Source organism: Notamacropus eugenii, chromosome 2, assembly GCF_028372415.1.
Source record: "Notamacropus eugenii isolate mMacEug1 chromosome 2, mMacEug1.pri_v2, whole genome shotgun sequence".
In the NCBI taxonomy this organism is placed as follows: domain Eukaryota; kingdom Metazoa; phylum Chordata; class Mammalia; order Diprotodontia; family Macropodidae; genus Notamacropus; species Notamacropus eugenii.
In genome coordinates, this window is record NC_092873.1 from 353,551,196 (window position 1) to 353,579,124 (window position 27,929).

The 27,929-nt window shown below is 48.5% G+C and overlaps 1 protein-coding gene across 4 annotated transcripts; it reads right to left on the minus strand.

Annotated features, from left to right (window-relative positions):
* On the minus strand, positions 1-27,692 carry TBKBP1 (TBK1 binding protein 1). 4 transcript variants are annotated; one of them, XM_072646210.1, is made up of 10 exons: positions 27,622-27,692; positions 24,086-24,348; positions 23,383-23,505; positions 22,719-22,823; positions 22,147-22,321; positions 21,432-21,619; positions 20,767-20,828; positions 4,969-5,102; positions 4,012-4,739; positions 1-2,087 (listed from the first exon to the last, which is right to left on the minus strand). In XM_072646210.1, exons 2-10 carry the CDS (start codon positions 24,308-24,310, stop codon positions 1,959-1,961), a joined length of 1,869 nt encoding a protein of 622 aa, XP_072502311.1. In that variant the 5' UTR covers positions 24,311-24,348; positions 27,622-27,692; the 3' UTR covers positions 1-1,958. The 4 variants fall into 4 exon arrangements, with proteins under 4 accessions (XP_072502311.1, XP_072502313.1, XP_072502310.1 ...); XM_072646212.1 differs by lacking the exon at positions 27,622-27,692 and adding an exon at positions 24,981-25,145 and having other exon boundaries at positions 4,008-4,739; XM_072646209.1 differs by lacking the exon at positions 27,622-27,692 and adding an exon at positions 24,981-25,142.
* Positions 27,693-27,929: the final 237 nt, after the last annotated feature.

A 27,929-nucleotide genomic window follows, 5' to 3' on the forward strand; every position in this document is an offset into this window, starting at 1 on the left:
TGTGGGACAAGTAACTTTTATTTGGACTTTTATTTCGTTCACAGAGCACAAGGCCCCCCCTCCTTCTCTCCTTGGGCCTCTTCCCCTCCTCCAGGGGAACTTTCAAGTCTAGATGATTCAGCCAGGTCTGTGTGTCTCTGGAGTTCTTGCAGCCCACCTTCCTCCTGTATCCACACCCAACACCCCCAGGATAGAGGTGGAGGGTTAAGAAACCAGGCTTTGGGGAGAGCTGTGATGGTCAAAGGGGTTCTGGAAGAGTTGGATCAGAACTGTACATGCATTGAAAGCAGCATTCTTCCTCCCCTGACCACCAGATGGTGGTTGTGGGGGGAGAGGGGAAGTTGGTTTAATCATTGGGGGTCCGGGCTCTCACTGTAGGGAGTTCCCCTTCTTGGCCCTGGGAGGGGTCCTTCCCTTCCCCCCAGCCCATCCCCTCATACCCATCCTTCTGGGATTTATCGACTCTGAGGTAGATTTTACACAGGGAGTGTGGGTGGGAGGTGGGGAGGGGTAGCAGTAAAGGGAGTTAGCTCTTTTTGAAGCAGAGCTCTGTGGCCTGCCCTTGGCCAATTCTCAGGGTTGAGCTGGGTCCAGGTGCCCACTCTTGCCCACTCCTACCTGGGCACTGGGGAACAGTTTGGGCTGCCTACCAACCCACCCACTTTACAGGAATCCGGTCTGACACCCAGGAAGCAATGCCAATGCCCATGCCTGACCTGGCACCAGCCCTTTCTGGGTTCCCAGGGCACTTGTGGTAATGGGGTCTGAGCAACAGAAGAGGAAAATCTGCCCCACCATGTGAGGTGAAAAGTTTCAGAAACTCAATCAGGTAGACAGATGAGCCGCTGGAGCCAGCAAACTGACAAAGATGGTACCTGTTTGAGGGTGGAGGAACCTGCCAACTTAGGCTGGAGCATCCAGGGAATCTTCCTAATGCAACCCCATCTCTCTCTCTCTCACACACACACACACACACACACACACACACACACACACACACACTCACATGGAAATTTGTACTGAGACTTTGGTAGTGGGAGTTAGGGGTGGATACTTGATTTGGGAAGGGAGAAGAGGCCAGGAGGATAGGACAGATCCATATTCTGCTCAGATTCAGGAACGCAGGCAAGTGTGGCAGGAAGGGCAGAAAACCCTCACTCCAGTCTCTAAAGATAATTTTCCAGTCCCTGCTGGGTGCAGTTGGACGTGGGGGAGCTTTCTAGGAATGATGTAGGGAGAGGTAGCCCTGGGATGGATGGATGGATGGATGGATGGATGGATGGATGGATGGATGGATGGATGAACAAATGTGTGCGGAAAGAGGGGATGAGAGGGTGGCTGTATCTATTTTCTCCCCTGGGAACCCCACTCCAGGAGATTCAGTGCATAGGGAAGAGTTGGCATCTGGCATCAATGCCTGGGCAGGGCTGAGGACCTGGAATGGGAGGGAGGCATGGAGGACGAAGATGGGGTAGGGGGTGGCAGAGCTACGACACATCACAGACACATCTTTAGGGTGGAGTGGGACCTCCTGGAGTCCACAAATCCCCTTCCCTTCCCCTCCCCCCACTAGCCCAACAATACTGGAGACTCTACTGCCTCCAACACAATTTGAGAACAGGAAGGAGGACAAAGACTCCGAAGGGGATGGACAGCCCTGACCCATCCCACCCTAGTCCCCTGCTTCCCTGGGAAAGAGCCAGAGAGGAAGTGTACAGGGCAGGGAGTGGATCTTGCCTCCTCTTCCTGGGGTGAGCCAGAGCTAAATGGTGACTGGCAGTACAGTAGGGAGACAGCACACATGGTGAGACTCATGGCTAACTAGTGGAGGTATCTGGGAATAGCAGAAGTAAGGGAGGACGGACCCTGCGAAAATCATGCAGCATTCAGAGTAGGAGGAAATGATGGTCTGGAAAGGGAGGAGAGAGTGAACGGTCAAGGAGGGGAGGGGGGGAGCCCTATATCTTGCTGTTCTCCAGGTGTGAATCAATGTGTTTGATGAGTGCATCGTCTGGATACCCAACAGGAAATCCCAGCTGACAGAGAGGGCAACTTCGGATGTCTGAACCCACAGTCTCCATTAGCAACTGGAGGAAGAGGGAGAAAGAAGGGAGTCAGTCTTTCCTGAGGCCTTTTCTTGCACCACCCCCAACCATCATACTTTTTCCACTTTCTCCCTATTCCTTACTCCTAGGTCACAGCCCAGCCCTTAACTTATACATCCATATACTAAAGCATAAACTTCATGATATAGAACTATGTAAATATGTGTATGTAATATAATTTACATATATGTAAAATAATGTAATAAAAATATGTGGATATATAAAATATATAAATATAACAAATATATTTATCTAAATATACAACATATATATTTATAGAAATATATAACATATATTTCTATAAATAATAAATAGAAATTTAATGTTAATAAATATTAGATATTAACAAACAAAAATAAATTTATATAAAATATAAACTTTCCTTTTTTGTGGTTTTGTACCCCCAGAGACAGACACAGTTGGTACTTTAATAAATAACTTTTGATCGACTGGAGTCCCAAAGAACGTGAAGATCAGCCCTCTTTTCCTCCCCAACCTCCAGCCAACTCTCCAATGCCCTCCTCTTAGTCTTTATCCCTCTTGTTTTAGCTGCCATTCTCCTCACTGCTGACTCCTTCCTTCTGGCTACTCTCTCCTCCCTTGGCTTCAACAATGTTCCTCTCCACTAGTTCTCTTGACTAAGAGACCATACGCCTCCATGAGGGCAGGGAGGATTTGTTTTTGTCTTTTCCTTTCTAGTCTTTTACTCTCAGCCTCCTGACGTCCTCCTCAGTCTCTTTCCACCTTCTCCTACACCTGCCCCATAAGTAGGGTGTCTCTGACAACTCTGTCCTCAGCTTTCCCTTCTCCACGCTCTCCATGATTTTATTTTCTTCCATGGTTTCAATCATCTATATGCAGATGACACAAATCTATTAATCCTACCCCGATTTCTCTCCTGATATTGATTTTGAATGCCCCTGGCTGGACATCTCCACCAGGACATCCTGTAAGACATCGTAAATTAGCAAGTCCGAAACTGAACTTCAGGTCCCAGCTAAAATCCCACCTTCCACAGGAAGCCTTTCCTGATCCCTCACTGTTGAGTATTTTCAATTTATTACGTATTATATAATTACACATTATATCACGGCTTCTTTGTACATAATTGTTCGCGTATTGTCTCCTTCCATCAGATTGTCATCTCTTTTAGTGCAAGAATTTTCTTTTGCCTCTCTCTGTATCCTCAGTGATGACACACACTGGCATATGTTAGGTGCCTCACAAATGTTTATCTACTAACTCATTAATCTCTCTTCACCTCGCTACTCCCCCCAAAACTGCTCTTTGTCCTAGCTCCCCTAGTTCTACTGAAGGCATCATCCTGCTTCCGATGCTTCCTAGCTGTGTGACCCTGGGCAAGTCACTTAACCTCTGTTTGCTTTCATTTTCTCAACTGTAAAACGAACTTTGTTCAAGGTCCAACTCAGGCTCCCCCTTCTCATAAAGCCTGCCCTGCTTCCTCTTCAGCTGAAAATGATCGCTCCCTGGGTAAATTCTCCCTAGAGCGTTGTAGTATGGATTCTTCCTTTGCTGCCTTTACTTGGATTCTACTTAGGTATGAATGAGCTATATGTTCTTCTCCAGCCCTGGTACACTGTCAGGTCCTTGAAGGCAGAGGCTGTGGCATTTTGCATCTTTGTTCTTTAAAGTACCTAGCACAGTGCCTTGCACACAGCTGGCATTCAAATATTTGTTGTCAAAAATACCTTGAATTGGGCATGTAGATGGATTATGAGAAGTCTGAGCTCCCCAGAAAGGAGGGGGAATCTCAGGCCTTCTCTGTTGAAGTCTTGGGGACTTCTGGGCAGCAGGCCCTCTGCCACCCCCATTGCCTTGTGACGACTCTCTCCCCAGTCACCCACTCCTGAGTCCAGCTGGAGGCCCCAGCCCCTCACTCACTCACATTAATGGATGGCCAGGACTGGGCATGCTCCGCGGGAGTGTAGGCAGCGGTGGGAGTCTCAGGGATGGGGAAGCCGGCACAGAAAGAGGCACATCGGATGGTGCCTGACTCTGGGCTGGGAGGGCTGGATACAGCCCACTCTTCTTCTTCTGAAGACTGTTTCTCGAACCGAAGCCGGATGCCTTCAAAGGTGCTTCGGGGGCTGAGAGGCCGGCTGGGGCTGTAGAGCTCCCCACCATAGGGTCTGGGCTTGGGCAGCGTTGAGGCCTCAGCCTGAAGCCAAGGGACAGCTCCTGCGTAGCCCGCCCCATCGGCAATCTCTGAGTAACTCCGGCGCCCCTGGAAGCCAGCCTTCACATGGTGACTGGGAGGCTTGGCATAGGCCATCTCCACCAGAGTCCTCTCCCCTGGTGGGGGCCGAGGCTGGGGAGCTGGGCAGGGAGGGTGCACAGGAGAGCGGCGCTGTGGGGCAGGAGATTGGCATGGTGGTGGGGGCGGCAGGGGCACAGGGGAGCGGCGTTGATGGGCAGGAGATGGACAAGATGGTGAGGCAGGGGAGCGGCGCTGTTGGGGCGAATGGCAGGGTGGAACAGGGGGCACAGGGGAGCGGCGCTGGGGAACTGGCGACTGACACTGGGGTCCGGGCGGAGGAGCCCGGGCTGGTGGGGATGGTGAAGGGCACTGTGGAGATGGGGAGTGGCGCTGGGAAAGAGGGGAGTGTCTTTGGCCTGGAAGGGAAAACAGGATGGAATGGGAGCATAAGGAGAAAGTCAGACCTCAAGAAAGTTCCGTTTTTATAATGAGACAGCCTTCCCACCCTTGGGGAGTGGAAGGACCCCAGCATGCAAGGAAAGATGTTAAGGTAGGCAGATGGTTCAGGACAGTTTCCATAATCCCTCAGAACCTAGCACAGACTCTGGTCCTGTCCCTTTCTTCCCTCCTGCACCTCATCCTCACCCAGGCCTCGCTCACCACTCCTCTGGGCTTGTTCCTGCAGCAATGTCCTCAGAATCCTTCCTTGAAGGGAACTTAGCTCCCGGAGCCGGCCCAGTTCCTCTGTCAGTTCTGTGTAGGCCAGAGCCAAGTTAACCCTATGAAACGTGCAGAAATGAAGGATATAGCCCTGCCAAAGTCTTGTATATACACCCTATGACCATAGGATGATTAGGGTTTAGAGTTGGGGGTACAGCTGTAATTAGGAAAGGGCAGAAAAAGCTCTGAACCAGGGCTCAGCATCCTCCCCACAGTGATCTAGAAACCTCTTTTCTTATTACTCGGAATTTTTGGTTGGACACACACATACCCTGCAACCTTAATAGGACTATCCTCTGTACCCTGCTCATGATTCCCCGTCAGACTACCCACTTCCCCTAGGGTCCCCATACCTGCCCCAGTTGAAAAAATTCCCAATCACACCTTGGTTAGAAGGGATCATACATAAAAGACCAGGTATTCCTGCTCCCTCTTTTTAGCAATGAGAAAACTGAAGCTCAGAGAAGGGAAATGACATTTAATATACCATACTTAATCATAGGAGCCAGGATAGGAACTTGGAAAAAATGACGGAGATCCCTAATAGATAAATGGTCAAAGGACAGTTTTCAAAAGAATCAATTTAAGCTATCTGTAATCACATGAAAAAAAATGCTCTAAATCACAGAGAAATGCATATTTAAGCAAATTTGAGGTTCTACCTCATACCTATCGCAGTGGCAAGGTTGACAAAAGAGGAAACTTATAAATGCTAGAGAGGCTATAGAAAAACAGACACCCCAGTGCACTGTTGATAGACCTGTGAATTGCCTCTGCCATACTGCAAAGCAATTTGGAACTCTGCCCAGAACGTTACCAAACTGTGTATATACCCTTTGAACCAGCTATACCTGCATTTGTTCTATACCTCAAAGAAGTCATAGAAAGAGGAAATGTATCTATATGCACAAAAACATTTATAGCTGTTCTTTTCATAGCAGTCAAAAATTGGCAACTAAAGGCGTGTCCTCCTATTGAGAAAAGACTAAAACAAAATCAACCTGGCGTATGAATGAATGGAATGTTGTTACAACATAAGAAAGAATGAAATGAATCGCTTCAGAGGAAATTGGAAAGATCTCTGTGAACTGATAGAGAACAAAGTGCACAAAACGAGGAGAACAATTTTATACCATGACAATAATATTATAGAGAAAAGCACATTTGAAAGACTTTAGAACTCTGATCAATACAATGATCAACTATGAGTCCAAAGAAATGAAGATGAAACATGACACCCCTCCTCCCAGTGAGGTGATGAACTTACACTGCAGAGACACATTTTCCAAGATAGCTAATGTGGGAGGTTTGGGGGTTTTTTTCCCCCCAGACTATACAGCTATGTATTGAGGACTTTCTTTTTAAATCTAACTTGCTTAATTGAGGTGGAGGAACAGATAATTTTTTAAAATACTTAACTCAAAATAAACATAATAAACTAAAAATATTATGGGGAGAGAGGCCAGTTGAGGGAGATGAAATCTCTTTGGAACCTTAGGGATCTGAACTTTGTGACTCAGTATACAAAAACAGTTTAGCCCTTATGGGAAGACTGCGAAAGCAGGATGGGGGACTGCTGGGAGGGAGAATTAGGAGAAAGGGACTTGTGAGGCTTTATAATAAATCCTGGCATAGACCTGAGGCATTTTCAGATAGGGTCAAAGAAAATCACTTAACAAATAACATCTCCTATTCATATGGTTCTTCTCAAGGTTTACATATCATTTTCCTTATAAGCAATGTAAATATTCTTTCTTATCTCCATTTTACAGATGGAGAAACTGAGACTCAGAGAGATTAAAATGACTTACTTAGGATCACATCAATATATCTAGAATCCGTGACACCCTCCCATCCCCACCATAACAGCAGGTGTCATTGATTAAGTGACATTCCTGATCACACAGTTTGTACTATCTGAGACAGAATCTGAATCCAAGTCTTCCTGATTCTAAGGCCAGTCCTCTATCCACTGTACCATACTGTCTTTACACCGGAATCATACAGCCAATAAAAATATCTGAGCCAAGACCTGAATGTAAATTTTCGATGGGTAGGGCACACGACCTGGGATCAAATCCTGTCGCAAACACTTATTGCACTGGGTGACCTTATTCATGTCCCTTAAACTCTGTGTTTCAGTTTCAACTACAAAATGCAGGGGTGAGACCCAATGGCCCCTAAGATCCCTTCCATCTCTCAAGTCTACGATCCTATGACAAGTGTGATTTCCACTTAGAACATTGCCTCTGAATGACTATAAATTCAGCCATGGGAATTGTTGCTACATAAGAAAAAAGAGCTAGTCTTTGCTGGACTGAACCACTGGATATTCATTTCTAATACCCTCACCCTGGTGTATTTTTTGTGAATTTGGTTTGCTTTGTGAATAAGCTCTATGGGAGAAAACAAACCAAAGACAGTATCTCAAATGTGCAGGGATAAGAGGCACCATGCAGGGGAGGGGGAGGGGAAAGCCCATAGTGAGTAAACACACCACTAGACTTGAGTCAAGAAGACTCGGGTTGGCACTCGTTCACTGCATGATCCCGGGCTTCCCTGAGTCTCGGTTTCCTCGTCTATAAAATGGGTCTGATGATAACTATAACATTTGCCTCAGCAGGCTGTTGTGAGGATAAAATCAGATCATATATGTAAAGTGATTTATAAACTCAAAGATTAGAGCCCCCTGAACTATTTTCAATAAACAGTTGGGGGGTGCGGGGACAGTAGAGGGGAAGTGCATGAGGTTAGGGCTTCAGAGGGCAGGAAAAGCTGGGCTACCGGAGACAAAGAATGACTGAGCTGCTCACTTGTTTGAAAACCAGGCTGGGTTGGTGAAGGAGCCTGGGGGTGGTTAGGGACAACACCCCCTCATACAGCAGCATTATTTTTAACTCATTCAATTCATTTTCTTGCAGTCGAAGGGGAAATGAGGGCACTGGGTCCCGAGAAGAAACCAGCCCTGTCCCCAAGGAATTCTGTTCCCTGAAAGTGTCCACCCAAGTGTGTCCTGGTCCAAGGCAACATAGAGAGTATTGTTGTAAAGAAGACCAGGCTTTCCTTCAGAAGGCCCTGTTTCAATCTTGTCTCTGCTATTATTTCTGTGACCATAATCATTCAATTTCTTACTTCTGTGACACCAAATCATTCAATTTCTCCTTTTCCCATTAAAAAATGAAGGAGATGTATATTTTGCATGACTTCACATGTGTAATTTATATCCTATTGCTCACTTTTCTCAATAGGTGGGAGATGGGCAAAGGGAGGGAGAGAATTCGGAACTCAATTTTTAAAAAATGATTGTTAAAAATAAATAAAAATTAAAGGGGAAAAAATGAAGACAACCAATTAGATGAACTCAAAGAAGCTTTCCAACTTTCATCCCATGATCCCTCCAGGTGTAGAAGGTGAGAGGGGTGGTAGATAGGAGGGAGAGAGTACTCCCTCTTTGCCTCTGTACCCTCAGGGCCCACTTCCTCTCCTGAGTCCTCTTAGGACATGCTCTGGACTCTTCTTTCAACATCTGTCTGCTATCCTGAGTACCTGCCTTGTCTCCCAAGTCAGACTAGAACCTCCACGAGGTAGAGACTGTTACTCTTCCTGGCCCCATAGTTTGGCATAGCTCTGCCCACAGGGGACACTCTGTCCAAGGTGTTGATTGATTCATCCACCAGCCCTAAAGGGGTGGCTGAGGTATTGTAATAACAACAACAACAAAGTCCTGGACTCCTGGAAGTCAGGGCCCTTAGACTCAATTCTAACTCTTTTTGTAAACTCAGACAGGTCACTTCTCCTCTGTCATTTAGTAAATTGAAACATTTATTAAGTGCTTACTATGTGCCAGGCACTGTGCTAAGCTACACTGAGATAAAAAGAAAGGTAAAAGACAGTTCCTGCTCTCAAGGAGTTCACAGTGATCCTCAGTTTCCTCTTCTGCAAAATAAAGAGACTGAACTAAATTATCTCTTATGTCCCTTCTATAGCCTAAACACTCTCTGCTCCTCTCCACCTCTATCTTGCCTGCCTAGATTTCAGGTGACAGATACAGGTCGGTGCCTTCACACCCACTACCAACCCCGGGGTCTTGGCAATCTCCTAATGTACCTCTGTTTCTTCACCTGACAGTCTGGATTCCCATGTTCCTGTCACCTCTCCCTTCCTCTCCATTCCGTCCTAACACTGCTTCCACCATCATCACCCTAGCTTCTGCCAGTCACAACACAACCTGAGAGTGGGGCTGAGTGCTGTCACCCCTTCTGGGTCAGACAGGGTGGGGGAAGGGAGAAAGGAAAAGATGAGGCCAGAATTCCTGGCTGAGGTGAAACATGAAGTGGAAAAAGAATTGAAAGAGAGAAGTTTTAAGAGGGGGAAGGTAGAAAAGAAATAGCCCTCCTCTAGAGTCTGCCAGGTATTTCTGAGGATGCCAGGTCAGTGGGAGCTGACCTGAGACCAAGGTCACTGCTGTTCTCTGTCCACAGTGTTGGTTCCCATAGGCCTTCCTGAAATAGGTCCTGTTGCCCTCTAAGGAAGCCTCCCATGAAGATCCCTATTCCTCCAAATATATACCTTTTCCATGCTCAAGACTACCTCCCCAAAAGTAGAGGCTAGCTGAATGCAGTTTCTGTATCTTCTTCCCCCTGCCCCCCAGGTCTGGCCCCCAGATGTCCAACAAAGCCAAGTAGAGAGGCTAGGTCACATTGTACGCAACTGGAAGAAGCCCAGAAGCAATGACTCATGTTGGAAACACTGCAAATTCAGTGGAAAAAAAATAAAAAACAAAACTAAAACTCACAAACACACAGAAAGATGTACACAAACACACACCATTTCCTGAGGTTCTGGCCTACACTTAAATGGTGTTTTTCTTTCCCCCTCATCAAAGTTATCTATCTCCTTAAATTTCTTTCTATGCTCTGTTTACACTTTTATCACATTTTCTCCAGAACCATAGTTACATGTGGATACACATGACTTCTTCTGAAATACAAGCTCTCTAAGGGCAGGAGTGGCCATTTTTAATCTGTACATCCCCAGTACCTTGTACATAGTATGTATTTAATAAGTGTTTATCCAATTATATTGGGAAAGGAAAGAGCAGAAATGCAAGATTCTAGGATCATGGATCTAGAGCTGGGAAGGACCTTACAAGACATCTACTTCAGCCCCCGATTTTATAGGTAATGAAACTGATGATGGCAAAGTGAATTGCCCGAAGTCACACAGCTAATCAGTGACAGGGTCAGGTTTAAACTCAAGGACTTCTGACTCCAAATTCACACCACCTCCACTAGCTTTTGTGTGACTTAATAATGAAAATGATAATGATAAATAATAATTGTTATTCTTGAGTCATTTCAGTGTGTTCAACTCTTTGTGACCCCATTTGGGGTCTTCTTGGCAAAGACTCTGGAGTGGTTTGCTATCTCCTTCTCCAGCTCGTTTTACAGATGGGGAAACTGAGGCGAATAGGGTTAAGTGACTTGTCCAGGATCACACATCTAGTAAGTGTCTGAGGCTGCATTTGAATTCAGGTCTTTCTGACTTCAGAGTCAGCACTTTATCTACTTCACCATCTAACTGCTATTAGTAATAATAATCCTAATAACATATAAAGTATGTCAAGAATCACAAAGCACTTGATATAAGATGATAGACACAATTATCATTCCCATTTTCCAAGTGAAAAATTATATGCAAATAGCTGATAAATGTCAAAGATATCATTCAAATACAGGTTCTCCTCACTTTAAGGCCAGGGCTCTCCTAAGAATGGGTTACATCCACACTGCCCACATATTGCCCTTCTATATTCAGGAGGAACCCTGGAAGCAAAGAGTACTGGGCTGGTTCAGGGGAGAACAAGGGAATAAAGGAGAACAAGTAGAAGCTGGAGGAAGAGGAGGAGGAGCAGATGGATAGATGGATGGATGGGTGGATGGATGGGTGGATGGATGGATGGATAGATGGGTGGATGGATGGATGGATGGATAGATGGGTGGATGGATGGATAGGTGGATGGGTGGATGGGTGAATAGATGGGTAGATGGATGGGTAGGTGGATGGGTGGATGGATGGATGGATAGATGGGTGGATGGATGGATGGATCGATGGATAGATGGGTGGATGGATGGATAGGTGGATGGATGGATAGATGGGTGGATGGATGGATAGGTGGATGAGTGGATGGGTGAATAGATGGGTGGATGGATGGGTAGGTGGATGGGTGGATGGATGGATGGATAGATGGGTGGATGGATGGGTAGGTGGATGGGTGGATGGATAGATGGGTGGATGGATGGATGGATGGATGGATGGATAGATGGGTGGATGGATGGGTAGGTGGATGGGTGGATGGATGGATGGATGGATAGATGGGTGGATGGATGGATGGATGGATGGATAGATGGGTGGATGGATGGGTAGGTGGGTGGATGGGTGGATGGATGGATGGATGGATAGATGGGTGGATGGATGGATGGATGGATGGATAGATGGGTGGATGGATGGGTAGGTGGATGGGTGGATGGATAGATGGGTGGATGGATGGATGGATCGATGGATAGATGGGTGGATGGATGGATAGGTGGATGGGTGGATGGATGGATGGATGGATGGATGGATGGATAGATGGGTGGATGGATGGATAGGTGGATGGGTGGATGGATGGATGGATAGATGGGTGGATGGATGGATGGATGGATGGATAGATGGGTGGATGGATGGGTAGGTGGATGGGTGGATGGATAGATGGGTGGATGGATGGATGGATGGATGGATAGATGGGTGGATGGATGGGTAGGTGGATGGGTGGATGGATGGATGGGTGGATGGATAGATGGGTGGATGGATGGATGGGTGGATAGATGGGTGGGTGGATGGATGGGAAGAACCCCAAGGAGGACTTTGCATCCATGTTTGCATACATATGAGAGGGGAAAAAGAAGATATCAAATAGATGGGAATGTGGAGGCCCACAGAAGTGGTGACTTTCTCAAAGACCACTTCAGTTAGTTTTGGTAGAAAAAGTTTTTAAAACATATGACTCCTGCAGAGTCCATTTGTTAAGCCAACATTTCCAAAAGGTAGGACTGCTAAGGGGCTCCAAATGCAGGTATCTGAACCACTGAATGAATAAATGAATCATTCATTCATTCATTGGTTCAATCAACATTTTATTAAATCATGAAATTGTAGATCCTAGCAACAGACAGTTCATCAAGAGGTGATATGCTCCAGTTCCCTGTTGGGACATAGGCAAAGGAGAACACACTGAAATGGGAATCAAGAGATTCGGCCAGTTGGGGTCTCTGCCACTGATAGCTACGTGGCTTTGGATAAACTACTTCCAGAAGACTGTGGGCTTTAGAACTGGAAGAGACCCCAGAGACTCCTTTAATATGAAACACTCTGCATTATTATCCTCACTATACAGAGGAGGAAACTAAGGCTCAAGGAAGGGGACATGTCTTGGGTTCTAGTGCCCTTCTACTATACCAGGCTGTATCTTTGAGTACTTAGCATCTACACAGGAGTGTGTGCTAGGTCTTTTTGCTGTTATTAGAGTTATAATTAGGATTACAGTTGGGTCAAATCAAACTCAACATAAAGGTTAGAATGAGAACCAGGCTTAGGAGTAAGGATAAGGTCAGGAGGACTAGTGTAAGGAGAAGCATCAGGATCAGTAATTTGTAAAAGTAGAGGGAGCTAAATAGCAGTGTCCTGGTGTCAGGAGGACCTGAGTTCAACTCTATCCTCAGATACTTACTAGCTGTGTGACCTTGGGCAAGTCACCTAATTTCAATGACCAAGGTCAAAATTAGGGTTGAGGCCAAGAAAAGAGTCAGGTTCAGAATTAGGATCTTGGTCAGGTTCAAGAGTAAGGTAAGAGTCAAGTTCAAACTTAGAGTTGGGGTCAAATTCAAGAATTGGAGTGAGTGACTCAGTACCCATCTCTACAACCAGACCCTCACCACAGCTGCCCTTGGGTCACCCCCACCCTGGGTATAGAGGAGCAACAGACCAAACTTTCCACTGCTGATGCAGCCACACCCATTCTTGCCCTTCCCACCCCTAGCCCCAGGGGAGGCGGCTGGGCCACCCAGGCTGTGGAGCGGACTTTGAGGTTATAGGGCCAGGAGGAGGAGGAGGAGAGGAGGAAGTCGAAGCACAGCAACTAAATGATCTACCACTTCCTCCACCTCCCCCCTACGCCTTCTACCTCCCACGTCCTTCCCCCTCCAACTCCAGCAGGTGGTTCCCAGAGTCTCAGGCTAAGGAGCGGTCTCTCCCTTCCTTCTAGCAGAACACAACTGTCTCCCTGTCCCTGTCCTCCAGAAAATCTTATCAGACATAACCAAACTAGGAGAATTCATAGAGAACCCCTCAGGATCTGAGAGACCCCCCAAGGATGGGCCTGCCCACTTCTAAGAGCCCAGTTGTTCATTTTTCCAGCCTGGGCCTTGGATACTGGGCACCTGGGTTGAGGGAGGGAGAATCAGAAGGGTCCCTAAGGGAGAAGGGGTAGAGCCATATTTTGCCCATTAAATCGACACAAATCAACTACTATTAAAATAGCAATTGCTCGGTCACTTGTTGTCAAGCATGAAGGGATCCCTCAGGGAGTTTCCCATCTGGGGAGACAGCACTGTGTGACATCTTCCCCTTCATTTAGTAGGAGGGAAAGGGTTATAAGGGCTAAGGTTCTAAAAGTCCCCAATTCCCTGCAACTCTGCAATTCACTGCAACATAAGGTACCAACTAGAACACCCCAGTCTCCCTTAACCCCAATATGGTGAAGGCACTGGAAGGAGGAATGAAGGAGAAAGGACTTTGGAACCCAAACAGAAGTTGTTAGGGATAGAAGGTAGGAAGGAACAGGAATGAAAGGTGTCTGAGCTCAGTCCTGACCTGGCGCTACACTGTCCCTTGGCCACTCACTATCTGTGACAGAGTTTTCATCTTCTCTTTTGGACTTCACACTTCTCTGATAAACAACCACAGACCATGCAGAGTCTTGTGGGTAGAGAGGGAGGGGGTGAAGCCATAATACAAGGAGTGGGCAAAAAAAGAGGTGGGGGGGGGGCCAGAGCTCCGACTGCAAGGACAGGACAAAAGCAGTCACTTCACATCAGCCTCCATCCCTAACCTTAAGGGCCCCTCCCACCCCGTCCCTTGAGATGTCTAAATCTGTTCTTCAGGGAGCAAAGGAGACATTAGAAGAAATCTTCACTCCCATTTAGAAAGTTCCCTGCCCTTGGTCAACAACTCTGGACTCTGTTCTATGGTTCTGTCTCTTGAAGTATCCAGTTTGAAGAAATTTAGGGTTTCTAATCTCAGATGTGCTGAGTGATACTGAAAGGTCCACTCATCCTCTCAGGGACTTGCTCTCAAAGACTAATGGTTTTTAAACTTGGGGGCAAAATCACTTGGGAGATAATCTGTACCTTAAATAACCTACCACCTCTATACTCCTATACTTGATACTATACTTTTTTGCTACGCAAAAAAAGATGAATTCATTCTTAGGCTTCATTAATAGAAGCAGAAGGTCCCAAGAAAGGGACATAATCTTTCTATTGGCCACTAATCAGGTGAGAGAGGGAAGGGAAGGAAACAGGAATCAATGAATCCAGTACAGTGTGTACCAGACATTGTGCCAAATGCTTTACAGATATCATCTCATTTGATTAGCACCTATCTAGAGTGCTTTATTTGGTTCTGGGCCTCCCAACTTAGAAGGGATATTAACAACAGATAGAGCTGGCCAGAATGGGAGAGTGGAAACACACATTTATTAAACACCTACTGTGTGCCAGGCTACTGTGCTAAGCACTAAACAGATATTATCTCATTTTATTCTTATAACAACCATCAAAGGCAGGTGCTTTTATTATCTCCATTTTACAACTGAAGAAACTGAAGCAAACAGCGGTTAAATGGTCACACAGCTAGAAAGTATCTGAGATTGGATCTGAACTCAGGTCTTTCCAACTTTGGGTTCAACAGAACTTGTGATATTTAACTTGAAGGTGAGGGATTCACAATAGCCAATTTCCCATGTTTGAAAGGCTGTTATGTGAAATAAACTTTTTGTGGTAGCAAAGAACTGGAAATAAAGTAGGTGCCCATTCACCGGGGAAATGGCAGAAACAAGGAATATGAAGAATTTCAGAAAAGTACAGGACAATATAGAAGAGAATGTGGAGAAGCAAGTAGAACCAGTAAAATAATATACACAGTGATTACAACAACGTAATAATCCAAAGTGAATTCGGTATAATCCTAATGATCAAGCTTGTCACAGAAGAGTTGATAAAATGCACCCTTCTCCCCTTTTTGTAGAGGTGGGGGACCATGGGTATGAAACAGCTTCCCTAGATGACCTGCCTTTTTTTTTCCTCTGCTTTTTCATCTTTTTTCTATGGGAGGCCTCCTTGGGTAGGGGAGGTACTCATTTGAAAATGAAGATGGTTTAAGAACAAAAGATGTCAGTACAAATTCAATTAGGCCTACTTGGGCTCCACAAAGAGTAAGTGTTTCTCACAATCAGTGCCCTCCAACAACGGAACAGAGAGTGAGGCTGGCAGAGAACGTAGAGGGGACTCCTGCATGGACTGGCAGGCTGAATTTGATGACACGGAGGTACCTTCCACCTCTAAGGTTGTGTTCTAGACTGGCAGATTAAATGTGCTTGAAGAAGGGAGCTGGGAGGTAAAAAATGGGGAGGGAGAGAAAGGGCTCAGGGTCAGACCTGGGTCACAAGTCCTTTAGTGATGAGAAGGAGGTAAGATCGGTAAGGAAAGATGAAGACACAGGGAAGGGGCACATTACCAAAAGGAGCTGAGTTTATAAGAAAAGAAAACTACCTGGGAGAGTAAAGAGTAAACAAGACTTCCTCTCAGGGTTAATTAACTCTTGTCATCCTTGAGGCTGCCTACACCTTTCAGGGCCCAGAGAGCTGTTGGGGCAAATAGGGCAGGCTTTGGTAGGGTTAGCTGGAGCACAATGCTCTCTCCACTGCCCAAAAAGAAGAAACGGATGGGGCAGAGAAGTGGAAAGTGGAAAACTGTCTTGTGGGGGAAGAAGAGAGGCGGCTAGAACTGAGGAGGGCGAAATGGGCCTGAATAATGAGTGGTCTTCATGACTCAGGGATCTCTCTGTCCCCACCGAGTCCAGCAAAGCAGAAGAGCAGTTAGATATAAAGAAGTCAGTGATGATCGAAGGACACCAGGACAGGAGAGTAGATGGTTCCTGTGTGGGTGGGAAGGAAGCTAGGAGATGGGTGAAGGAGAGATCCCTTCCTCTATTGCAATTGCCCTCCTCTTACATATGAGGGAACTGAGGTCCAAAGAGGAAAATGATTTGCCCAACGTCCCACTGGAAGTTAATCATAAAGTCATTTTTTTTTGAAGCAATTAGGGTTAAGTAAATTGTCCAGGGTCACACATATAGTGTCTGAGGCAGGATTTGAACTCAGGTCCTTCTGATTCCAGGGTCAGTATTCTATCCACTGCACCACCTCACCATCCCCCACAAAGGCACTCAACTTCTAACCTTGTGGTTTTTCTTACACCATCACAGTGCACAACGCTTTTCCTAAGGACCTTCCAGTCCAGGAGTTGGCGACCAGAACCTCAAGCCATTAAATCTATATGCTGGGCTCTTTTAACTATAATAAGCCACTCTAATAGTCCCACCCGTGCACTTGGCTCATTAACATGCAAATGCTGACAACAGTGATTGAGGAATAAGGTTCAGACCTGAAGCTTAAGTGGCCCAGGGCCCAACTACAGTGCCAGAACTAGAGCCCTGCTTGGGGCCCTCTCTCCTTCCTTAGTCTTTGCTATAGTCGGCAAAATCATAAGGAAAAGGAAATGGGCATAAGTCTGTAAAGCATCCGAGAGACTGCCCCACCCCAACCCAACCAGGTACTTTGCTTAACTCATATCATAGGCTTTTGAGACGGAAGGAAATTTAGAGATGATCTTACCCAACTTCTAAGGCCCAAGAGAAGGAATGGCCGACCCAAGATCACATTGCTAGTAAGTAAGTGGAAGAGCAGAGATTCAAACTCAGGTTTTCTAACTATGAATGGGTGTTTTTCCCTCTTCACCCACACTCAGCCTCCCCACAAAAAATAATCTAATCATCAATTGTCCTTCCCAGAAACCAGCTTTGGCAATGAAAGAACAGCCAAGTTGGATGGCAACCCTAATCAGCAGCATCCCGCCACTGGCATAGACATTCCAATAACCATATTTCCCTCCTTCTCCTCCTCCTTTCTTCCCTCTATTCCTCTTTCCTCCGTTCCCTCAGTTCCCACACAACCCCAAGCTCCTCCTCTCTTTCTGGGGGTACAATTAGCTAATCAGATAAACTTCTTTTCTTTTCCTATTACAGAAAATGACTGGGTAGGAGCTGAGCTCCTCGGGGCCCTCACTCTAATTCCTAGACACACCACACACATGCATTCTAAGTGCTTTCTAGAAACAAAACATAATTATTACTTTGACTTCCTATCATATTGTATTAACCAAGAGGATTATAAGATATCAAAATCGGGAGGGAGTTGGGACGACATAATATCACAGTTAAAGGGACCTTAGAAAATAGACCATAGCATGACATAGCATGTTGGAGCTGAAAAAAACCTTTAAAAACAAAACATCAGGACTGTAAGGGACCATAGAATATAGAGTCCAGAATGCCAAAGCAGAAAAGGGCTTCACAGGTCATCTAGTCTAACCCCCACATTCTACAGCTGAGGAAACTGAGGCCCTAAACCAGATAATTGGCCCAAGGTCACATAATAAGTTAGTGTGCTTAGTTAATTAAATTAGCTAAGTTAGTTAGACCAGGAAATCAGGTCTTCTAATTCTCAGTACCTCCCCACATATACATCTATACACATACACATACACATATATAGAATGAGAGAGAAAGGTCACATTAATCTTGCTACATACACTTCTAGAATTAAAAGTATACACACATATCTATATATGTATGGATATATATAAAACATATATAACAGCTCTTTCAAAAGTTCTACTCTGGAATTATATTTCTAAAAAGCATTTCTTCTTTAAAAGGTTTCCCTGATTTGACCTCTGCCAATCCAATTAAAGGGTGAATTTTCTCTCTCTCAGACACATTCATACATGGACATTTGACAGCCTCCCATCTAGGTGGGTTACTGTGAGTGCTTAGATCTCTAAGCACTTATTGATCTCTGACCTCACTCCTCAAGGTGGGCTTGGAGAAGGTGAATAAATAGGCCAGCATTCAATCTCAGTGACAGAGCCAAGATAGGCTCCCCAAACCCTCAGAATCCCCACTGGATTCCAGCCCTCAGTACTCCTATGGAGAACTCCTATGGAGTAGAAGGATAGGGAAGATGGAGGGGGCTCTTCAGATAGAGCCCCACATGCACACTCTCTCTAGAACTATCTTTCCCCTTTATCCTCAAGGCAACTGCATAGACTCCGATGACAGAGAAGACAAGAGTTCTTAGAACAAAACATAAGAGCTGGAAAAGACTTTTAGAAGTCATCTAGTCTAACTCCTTCATTCTACAGCTAAGGAAACTGAGGTTGAGAGAAGGGAACAACTCTCCCAAGGTCACACAGTAAGTTGGTGGCAGGAACCCAGGTCTTAGGATTCCCATACTAGCAACCTTTCTGGGAAAAGGTCACATTGCTTGGATAGAAACTGGAAGAGACAGCGCAAGAGAGAGAGAGAGAGAGAGAGAGAGAGAGAGAGAGAGAGAGAGAGAGAGAGAGAGTGTACAGAAGAGGGATCTTTTAAAGCTGCTTCTGAGTATTGATCCCTTTACCCCAATCCCTGAGAAGGGTTTCCTATCCTGCCCAATATGTATGTGTGTATATGAAGAATCTCAGACTAGTCTAGAACATATCCTGTGTAGGGAAAGAGGCACCCCTGGGTGTCCAGGAGGGAGTCTGCTAATAGGCAAAATTCTGATGCCCAAAGCCTTGGCACACTGTGTGATGAGGGCCAAGTTCCTGATTCTCTCTGGGCTCTGATTCTCTTGGCCCAAAGAAGGAGGCTGTTGCCATCCACTTCATGTGAGGGTACAGGAGTTGGAGTGAGTTTGAATATGAATAGCTCTGAGCTTTTCAGAAGGCAAGAATGGAGATGGCTCAGGTCTGTTGTTCACAGCCACAGAAGAGCCAGTCCTTGTCCCATAAACACATGTCTCCCTCAAGGGGCCCTGATGTCACTACACATCAAACCCTTCCTGCTGCTATCTTAGCACTGGCCTTGGTTTGATTCTTAGCATGTACCTCATGGACTGGAATCTACCCCTACAATTGCTGTGTGACTCAAAGAGAGCTCCTGCCTTTTTCTGTGCCTCCCATTTTTACATAGCCATCCCCACCCCACTCCCATCCAGAAAGGAGATCCTTCAAAGAAGACAAAGGAGAACTCTAAGAGTGACCCCACCTGCCTGGCCCCTTCCCCTCTCTGCTTGCCGGGGAAGGAAGATGGGGTTGAGCTGACTCACCCTGTGTGTATGAGAAATGGAGGGCGGCACACAACTCAGCAGCAGCAGCAGCAGCAGCAAAGCGACTGAATCCCACCAAGGAAACATGGCCCAATCCCACCCCCAGAGGAGCAGCGGGTTGGGCATGAAAAGAGAATTAGGGGAACTTCCCCAACCCCGAACTCCACCCCCGCTCTCACCTCCTTCCCACCCCACCATTGAGAAACCACAGAGGGAGAAAGAGCCACCCCAGGAAACCCAAACAGCTCCCTGGCAACTGGGCACTGAGAAAAAAGTGGGAGAGAGTTTAACCCAGTGGGCATTGAAGAAACGCATGGAATTTAAAGACTCAGGAGAGACCTGGGTTTCAATCCCACTTCTGACTCAGTGCTACCTGTGTGACACTGGGCAAGTCATTTCATTTTTCAGGCCTCGGCTTCCTCAACTGTAAAATATAGATAATACTACCTTTGTTACTTACACCAAAACCTACTTGTTAGAATTAAATGGGACTACGTGAACTCGTTTGAATAGATTAAAATGCTATGTAGTTGATGGTGGGGCAGCTAGGTGGCGCCATGGTACACAGAGTGCCAGCCCTGAAGTCAGGACCTGAATTCAAAAGTGACCTCAGTCACTCACTAGCTATGTGACCCTGGGCAAGTCACTTAACCTCTGTCTGCCTCAGTTTCCTCATCTGTAAAATAAGCTGGAGAAGAAAATAGAAAACCACTCCAGTATCTTTGCCAAGAAAATCCAAATGGGGTGTAAAGAGTCTAACATGACTGAGCAGCAACAAAAAATAGTCAATGGAGATGATGATGATGGTGGTGATGATGATGATGATGATGAAGAAGAAGAAGTTGCATGGATATAGAGAGTTGGCTTCAGAGTCAGGATGACCTGCCCCGACACATACTAGCTGTGTGACCCTGGACAATTCACTTTATCCCTCAGTGCTCCCCACCGCCACCCCCAAGCAATTCTCTAAGACATTGCAGAGCAAGCTTTACTCCCTCTATTCGTACTCACTGGATTACCACCCTTGGTAATAGAGACTCCTCATGGGAACTCTCTGCACCCACAAAATCATAGGGCCAGTCCCTACCCTGTCCCCATCATCATTATTATTATGGAAACAAAGATGGGGGTTCTGGCAGGTGTTCTGACAGGGAGTAAAAGGAAAGATGGGTCAGTTAGGGAACCATGAGACTTACTGGTCATCTCCAACTCTCTTCACCCATGCCATATCTCGCTCCGACTGGTTGGAAGCCAAATCCTAAGAGAGAGAAGAGGTTGAAAAGTAAGAGGCCCTTAAGCAGGGTGGGAGCGCAATTTACACGAAATTCACCACACTGCAAAAGCAAACAACTTTGACCAAACACAATTCCAAAGGACTCACGGTGAAACATGCTGCCCCCCTCATGACAGAGAGGCGGGGGACTTGGGGTACATATTGAGACGTATTTGGGGGGGACATGGCCAATGTGGAAGTTTGCTTTGCTTGAATATGTATAATTATTATAAGGGTTTTGTTTTTCTTTTTCAAGAGAGGATGGGATGGGGGAGGGGAGGTGGGAGAAAGAGAAGATGAACTTTTCATTAATTGAAATATAAAGTAAATGAAAAGTAAATTTAAAAAAGTGAGACCTCAGGACAGAACTCCATGTCAGATCCCCACTCTGACACCCCCCAGCCCTCACCCCACTGCCTACCAAACTTCCTCTGGACGTGGGTGAGACTGATGGAGGTGATGCACAGCTCTCTCTGGCTGCTTCCAGGTGGTTTCCCCTCCCCCCCGCCCCCCAGGACCCTTGTAGCTTCATCTTGGACCCACCTCCCCCAGACCTGGATCCCAAGGAGCTGAACCGCAGGATCTGACCTGAGCCCTGCTCTCCTGTAGCTGCTTCAGCTCTCCCTGTAGCCGCTCACACTCAGCCTGGAGCTGCCCTTCCCGGAGCTGGGCCCCCCTCGCCTCCCCTCTGGCTGCTTCCAAAGCCTCTTCCAGCTGCCTCCTCTCCAGTTCCTCAACACTGGGTGGGCTAGGCCAGTCCAGGGAAGGCTCCAGCACTTCAGGGAGTATGAAAGATCAGAGAATGGAAGGGGGACAGCAGGTTCAGAGTCAGTGCTGGCAGAGCCCTAGGGCTGCTCACCCCTACCCCTCTTCCCCTTCGCCAGCCTCTGTGATCTGACAAAGGCCAATAGGAGAGATGTCCCCCTGGCTGGATATACCTACAGCCCAAGGTAGCCAGGTCACACCATGAGAAGGGCGGCTCAGGAGGCTGGGACAGGTTAGGCTGCCTGTTTCCATAGTTTGCTAAATGACCTGGTCAAGGTCCTCTATACCAGAGTGTCCTGACTCCTCACCTTCTGCTCCCCAACCAAAGGGCTGACGTTACTGAGTCTAGGTGGGCAGTGCCCTCTCCTGGTCATCTTAGAAATAACATGCTTGGGGCCCCTTAGTTTGGCAATGGAAAGAGCTAGAGAGAATTCCTGGTGGGCAGGAGTGCCTGTCTATGTGGTGAAGAAAGGGGGACGGTACCCATGGAATCAGGAAATAGGAAAACGATGAGGTCGAGCCCTCAGGGAGATCTCACCATGGCCGAGGCCAGGCCCTCCTCGTAGTGCCAGGTAGTGGAGGTCAAGGTCGGGGTCAGCGGGAGCTATGGGAGGGCTCAGGCTGGGGAAGGTGCCGTCCCCTCCTCCCTGCTGCTGGCGAAGCTGCTGCTGCAGCCCACAGATCTGCCTCAGGTGCGTCTCCACTAAAGCCCGCTGCAGGGGAGGCAGGATGGAGGGGAGTGGGGGGAGTTCAGTTCTGAACCAGAATCCCCTCATTTCCCCCCACCCCCAGGGCTTCACTGAGCCCATGTCCCTGGCAGGGATCCCGGGAACATGGGGGCCACTTGCTTCCCATCCTCCCAGTTCTGAACAAGCTCTCTGAGCAGCCAACCAGCCAGACTTCATAGCACGTTCTCTCCTTCCTCCCCTGCCTGAGGCATCGGCGATACTCCATCCCCATCCCCAGCACACACCGAGGCACAAACACTCACACGGAGATGCACAGGTACTAGCATCACAGTCATAGAAACACCCCCCCAGCCACCTGCCCTTACACACACGGTGATACACAGACCCAGGGTCACACACCCCAGCCCCACCCCCGCCTCACCATCTCCCCAAGCTCATTTTCCAGGTCACTTTTCTCTACACACAGCTTCTCATATGCTTGGATCATCTCTCCCAGTTGCTCTTCCTGCTCCTTACTCTTCTGGAGCTGATCCAGAACCGTGACAGAGAGGGAGGGGAACAAGGAACAGTAGGGTCAAAGGCAGAGAGAAACACCATTCACATTGTTTTAGCTTCTTAAGATTTACAACGTGATTTCCTCACTAGGAAATACAGAAAGTATAGGAAGTAGTGCAACTATTATCTCCATTTGTCCAGATAAGGAAATGGAGTCTCAGCGACTGCACTAGCTTCACACACCTAGTGATAGGATCATTCAGGGAATGCTATACCTAGGGATAACTTCATCTTCAGTAAAGAAATTGGAAAAAAAGAAATTGGGGGCATCCACAGGGTTTGGGATGGGGGAGGCCTGTTTGTTCAGCCCTAATTCCAAGGCCACAGCATTGGCTGATAGTTTCTCAGGGTCCTGCCCATCCTCCCCAGCTAGAAGCACCTTGCAAAGGGGTAGAGGCAAATGCCACTGACTGTAGGCACTGGGAGGGAGGGAGGATGATCACTTCTGATACCCACACAAGGACACAGCATAGAATGGGGGACTGAGCAAGAACCCCACAAACGGTGGTACCCTGGGCAGAAGGGCTCACCTCATGCTGGAACTGATTGAGTCGCTCCTGTAGACTGGACTTCTCCACCTCCAGCAGGGAGCCCTCCTTAATTTCATACAAGGAGAAGTTGTGTTCATCTCCAAAGTCACCAATCACTGGGTACTGCAGAAGGCAGAAGGGAGGGTTCTCAAAATAGATGTTTCCTCAGCACCCTACCCATGCCCTATACTGTCTTCCAGACCTTTGACCCATTGGTACCACCCCTGAGGGTCACCTCCTCCTCCTTCCGCCAGAATGCCACAGCAGATCCCTTCTCTAGATTCCTAACTAAGCTACTCCCAAATCCCTCTCCTGCCTCCAGCATGCACCCTTCACTGGACACCATTCTCAGATGTCTGTCAGATGGTCCTGGCTTGATCCTTCTACCAGATTTCCCACCTCCGTCACTATTAGAACCCACCAAGAGGTATTCCCAGTGAAGATCTATGAACCAGATCTTTGCCTAAACCTATCACTGGAGGTCCTAAGAGACAGATCATTCCTTAATAATAACCCTTCTAGAGGATCAGGTGATCTGCTGATCTCTCCACACACTATCCCATGAATAAAACACAATATTAGAGCCCTCCTGGGAGACCCCTGAAAACCAATGGGACTATTAATCTTATTCTTCCACCAGGGCCCTTAACAAGATCCCTCCCTGAGACAGTGGGGATGGAGGGAGGCCTCGATGGCCCCTGACCTTGATCTCATACACCTTGAGTCGGCGCCGTAGGGTGGCATTCTCCCGCTCCAGCCCCCCCAGCCGCTCCTTGATGTCCCCGTAGGCTGTGATGAGTGCGAAGTGGGAGGCAGAGCACATGTCACTGCCCAGCACAGGGCCCCCCGGCCCATCCAGCCACACCTCGCCGGACCCCAGCGCCTCTTGGGTCAAGATGCTGATGTCGTCCTCAAACATGGATTCCATGGCACTCAGGTGAGGGGCAGGGGCCCTGATGGAGCCACCTGGGGGGGTTGGGGGGAAGGGGGAGCCAAGGTCTGCCAAGGGCGCCCAATACCAAAACCTCCCCCCAGCCCAAGTGGGAATGTGGGTGGGTGTGTCTCTACCACATGGCTCATCCACATTCCTTGTGTCTCTGAGGTTTAAATCCTTTTGGGACATAAGGACAGGGGACTTCCCAGATTCACTATGAAGAAGAAGGACCTCAGGCCTGAGGGGGAGCAGTCTAGATAAGGTCCAGCTAGACTATGGGTGGTCTCAGATCTAAGACCTCCAATGCTAAAGACCACCTTCCTCCTTTTTTGGTAGCTCCTGGTGGGTTAGAGTGGGGGGGGGGTAGGGAATAATTCTGTCCAACCCCATAACTCCAGGGAAATTAAAGCCAAACCTACCCATTATGTACTCTACTCCCATCCCCACTCCCAGGGTTAGTAAAACCATCTCCCTTAAAGTCATCAGGGATCTCGGACTTGTCTCCCTTCCCAATGAGGGATAAGGAAATCGATGGCCAAAGCAGGAAGAGGTTCAGGAATCCCAGCCCTCAGATCCTACCAGTGATGCCAACACCCGGGGTCCTGGTGCCCCACCTCACCTGACCCAATTCCCTTCTCACAGTTCCCCAACAAGTCTCAAATACCTTGCAGTCATACTCCTGATCCCAAGTTCGTCCTGCCCCCAGGCCTCTTCCCCAAAGGATCAACAAGGACCTCCCAGAGTATCAGCTCTCCTAAACTCTCAGCATCATATCCTCTCCAGCCTTCCCTCCACCCTATTTCCTCCCAGAGGATTCCAGAGTTCAGGAAAAGGAAATGCCCTCCCTTCCCCACCCCCCCCACTCTCTCCAAGCCCTCAGTGGAAGCTTGGATGTAGTCATTATTCATGTTCTGCCTGTGTCGAGGACCCAGGGAGAGGACAGGCCCAAAGCTCCTGAGTCAGAGCTGAGGCTCAGAGATGGAGATTCATTGTGAGGGATGGTGAAGGCTCAGTGTCAGTGATGGAGGATTTGGTGGTGAGGATAGAGGGCTCAGTCTGGGATGGGAGACTGTGTTAATGATGAGGGGGTTCAGTATCAGGGACAAAGAAGGCTCACTTGTCAGGGACGAAGGGGCTCAGTTTCAGTGATGGGGATTCAGGGTTGGGTGTCAGGGATGAGAAGGCTAGATTTCAAGGATGAGGGATGGGGGAAGGGAGGAGTGTTTCGGTACTGGGTGAAGGAAATCCATTGTAAGGATCAGGAGCTGGGAGGGATTCACTGTCAGCAGGGATGGGAAAGTTCAGTGTCAAGGGTGTGGGCATACACCAGGGATGGAGGTTTCAGTGCTAGATATAGGAAGTCCAATGTCAGGAGCCGGGGGTGAGGGATTCAGTATCAGGCAGGGAAGGGGTTGGCACTCATTGTCAAGGATAGGAGATTCAGTGTTGGTGATTGTGACCCAGTGTCAGGAAGGGGATCATGTCAGAGATGAGGGCCTGAATGATAGGGACTGAAGACTTGTGTCAAGGAAAGACTGGGAGGTTTGGTCTCAGGGATAGAGAATCAGTGTTAGAAATAAGGGATTTCAGTGTCAGATACAGAAACTCAGCATTAGGGAGGGTAGTTCAGCATGAAGGGTAAGAGGCTGATTCTCAGGTTTTAGGGGAAGGTCTCAGGGCCAGAAATGGAGGCTAGTGTTAGTGATAAAGGCCTGGTTTGGATGTGATGGAGCTTGGTTGCTGACTACTTCTCCACAAGGAAAACATGGGACATGAAGAGTGGGTTGTGATTTAGGGTTTCTTAAAGGGGTGTGTGTGTGCGTGTGTGTGTGTGTGTGTGTGAGAGAGAGAGAAAGACAGAGAGACAGAGAGACAGAGACAGAGAGAGACAGAGAGAGAAAGAGACAGAGTGACAAGGAGAGAGAGACAGGAAGAGACAGAGAGAATTCTCTCAGGACCTGTTTATGAATGTGGGTATCTGTGTGTGATTTTGAGTGTGTGTAGGGGGGAAGTATTGTGTGTCTGAATGAATGTGGGTGTCACAGAGCTGGTACCTCAATGAGAGGGTTTGGCTTGGGTGCTGGTGGAAAGGGACTGAGATGAGAGTGGTTGAAGCTGTGTGAACGTTGTTCTGTGTTGTCAGTGTGGATGTGAGAGCTGGGTGGGTTTGTGGCACGTAAGGCACGTAAGGGAATGTCAGAGGTGTGTGTGTGTGTGGTGTGTATGTGTGTGTCCCTGAGCCAAAGCTCTCTGTGTGTTAGCGGAGTATGAGGATTGTGGGAGGGAAGGAAGGTAGGAAGGAAGGAAGGAAGGAAGGAAGGAAGGAAGGAAGGAAGGAAGGAAGGAAGGAAGGAAGGAAGGAAGGAAGGAAAGAAGGAAGGAAGAAGGAAGGAAGGAAGGAAGGAAGGTGGTGTTTGCTTCCATAACTAGGCAGCAGAGGTTAGGACCCAGGACCCCGAATCCCCACAAGCAGCCCTGGCTTAAGTGTCAGGGAAACGTGCGTGCCAGTTGTGTGTAGGGCTTAAGGGGTGGGTGTGTTTGTGTGTCTGGCCCCACCTTTAACCCTTTCCTCCCCCCAATTCTGCTCCTCACACTCCCGGCCCACCTCACGCCACCCTGGTCCCCCGGGGAGAGGACGAGGCCAAGGCCCCTGGGAGCAGCCCCAGCCCTTCTAAGCCGGCTCCCTCGGCCTGCCCCACGACGGGGGGTCCCGGCAGCCTGCCAGACCCGGAGGCCTAGCCGCCGGACGGCTGGCGGACCAAAGGTCCGCTGCCTCCGCATCCTTCCTTCGGGCCTAGCCGGAGGAGGGGCGGGGCGGGCTGAGAGAGGAGGGAGGAAGAGGTAGTGGGAGCAGGGCAAGGGGAAGGGGGCTGTTGCCCAGCTGGCCCGAGCCCCTCCCGCGGCCCCTTTAAGAGCCGCCCTTTAAACCCCTTTAGCTCGGCGGAAAGGAATTGTCGCCCCTCCCCTCTCGGGGGCTGAGACCACGCACCCCCTTTCCCCGCCTGGTCTATCCCCTGCCCCAACACCTTTCATGCCCCTGGAGCTCCTGGGCTTCGGGGAGGGGGCGCCGGAGGTTGCAGGGCCTGAGGAGCAGGGGGGATGGGAACAGAGGGCCGATGCAGCGGCCCGGGCACTGGGACCCTTCCCCTCCCGCCACCCCTAGTGAAGCGCAAGCCAACGGCCCCGGCCCATCCCCCACGACCCCCTGCCGGGGCTCCCAGCATAGGACCCCAGGCGTCGCTCCCATCAGCACCGCCCCCTTCCCCATCCCACCGCACCAACCCCGGCCCCAGCCTGGGACTCACATCAGCTGCCGGCTCCGGTTTGCATCGCAGCTCCCCCCTCCGCCAGCTCCCTCCCCAGACTGGCACCGTTGCCCCCACCCCCGGCACCGCGCTCCGCTCCTCGCCCTGTCGCTGCCGCCGGGTCTCTCCCCACCCCCCACCCCTCCCCCTGCCCCCTCCCTCCCTCTCGCCCCGCTCCTCCTCTTCCTCCTCCTCCACCATCACCACTACCACTACCACCACCACCGCCGCCGCCGCCGCCGCCGCCGCCGCCGCCGCCACCAGCTCGGATGCCGCCTCCTCCCCGGCTGCTCCCAGTTCTTTCAGCT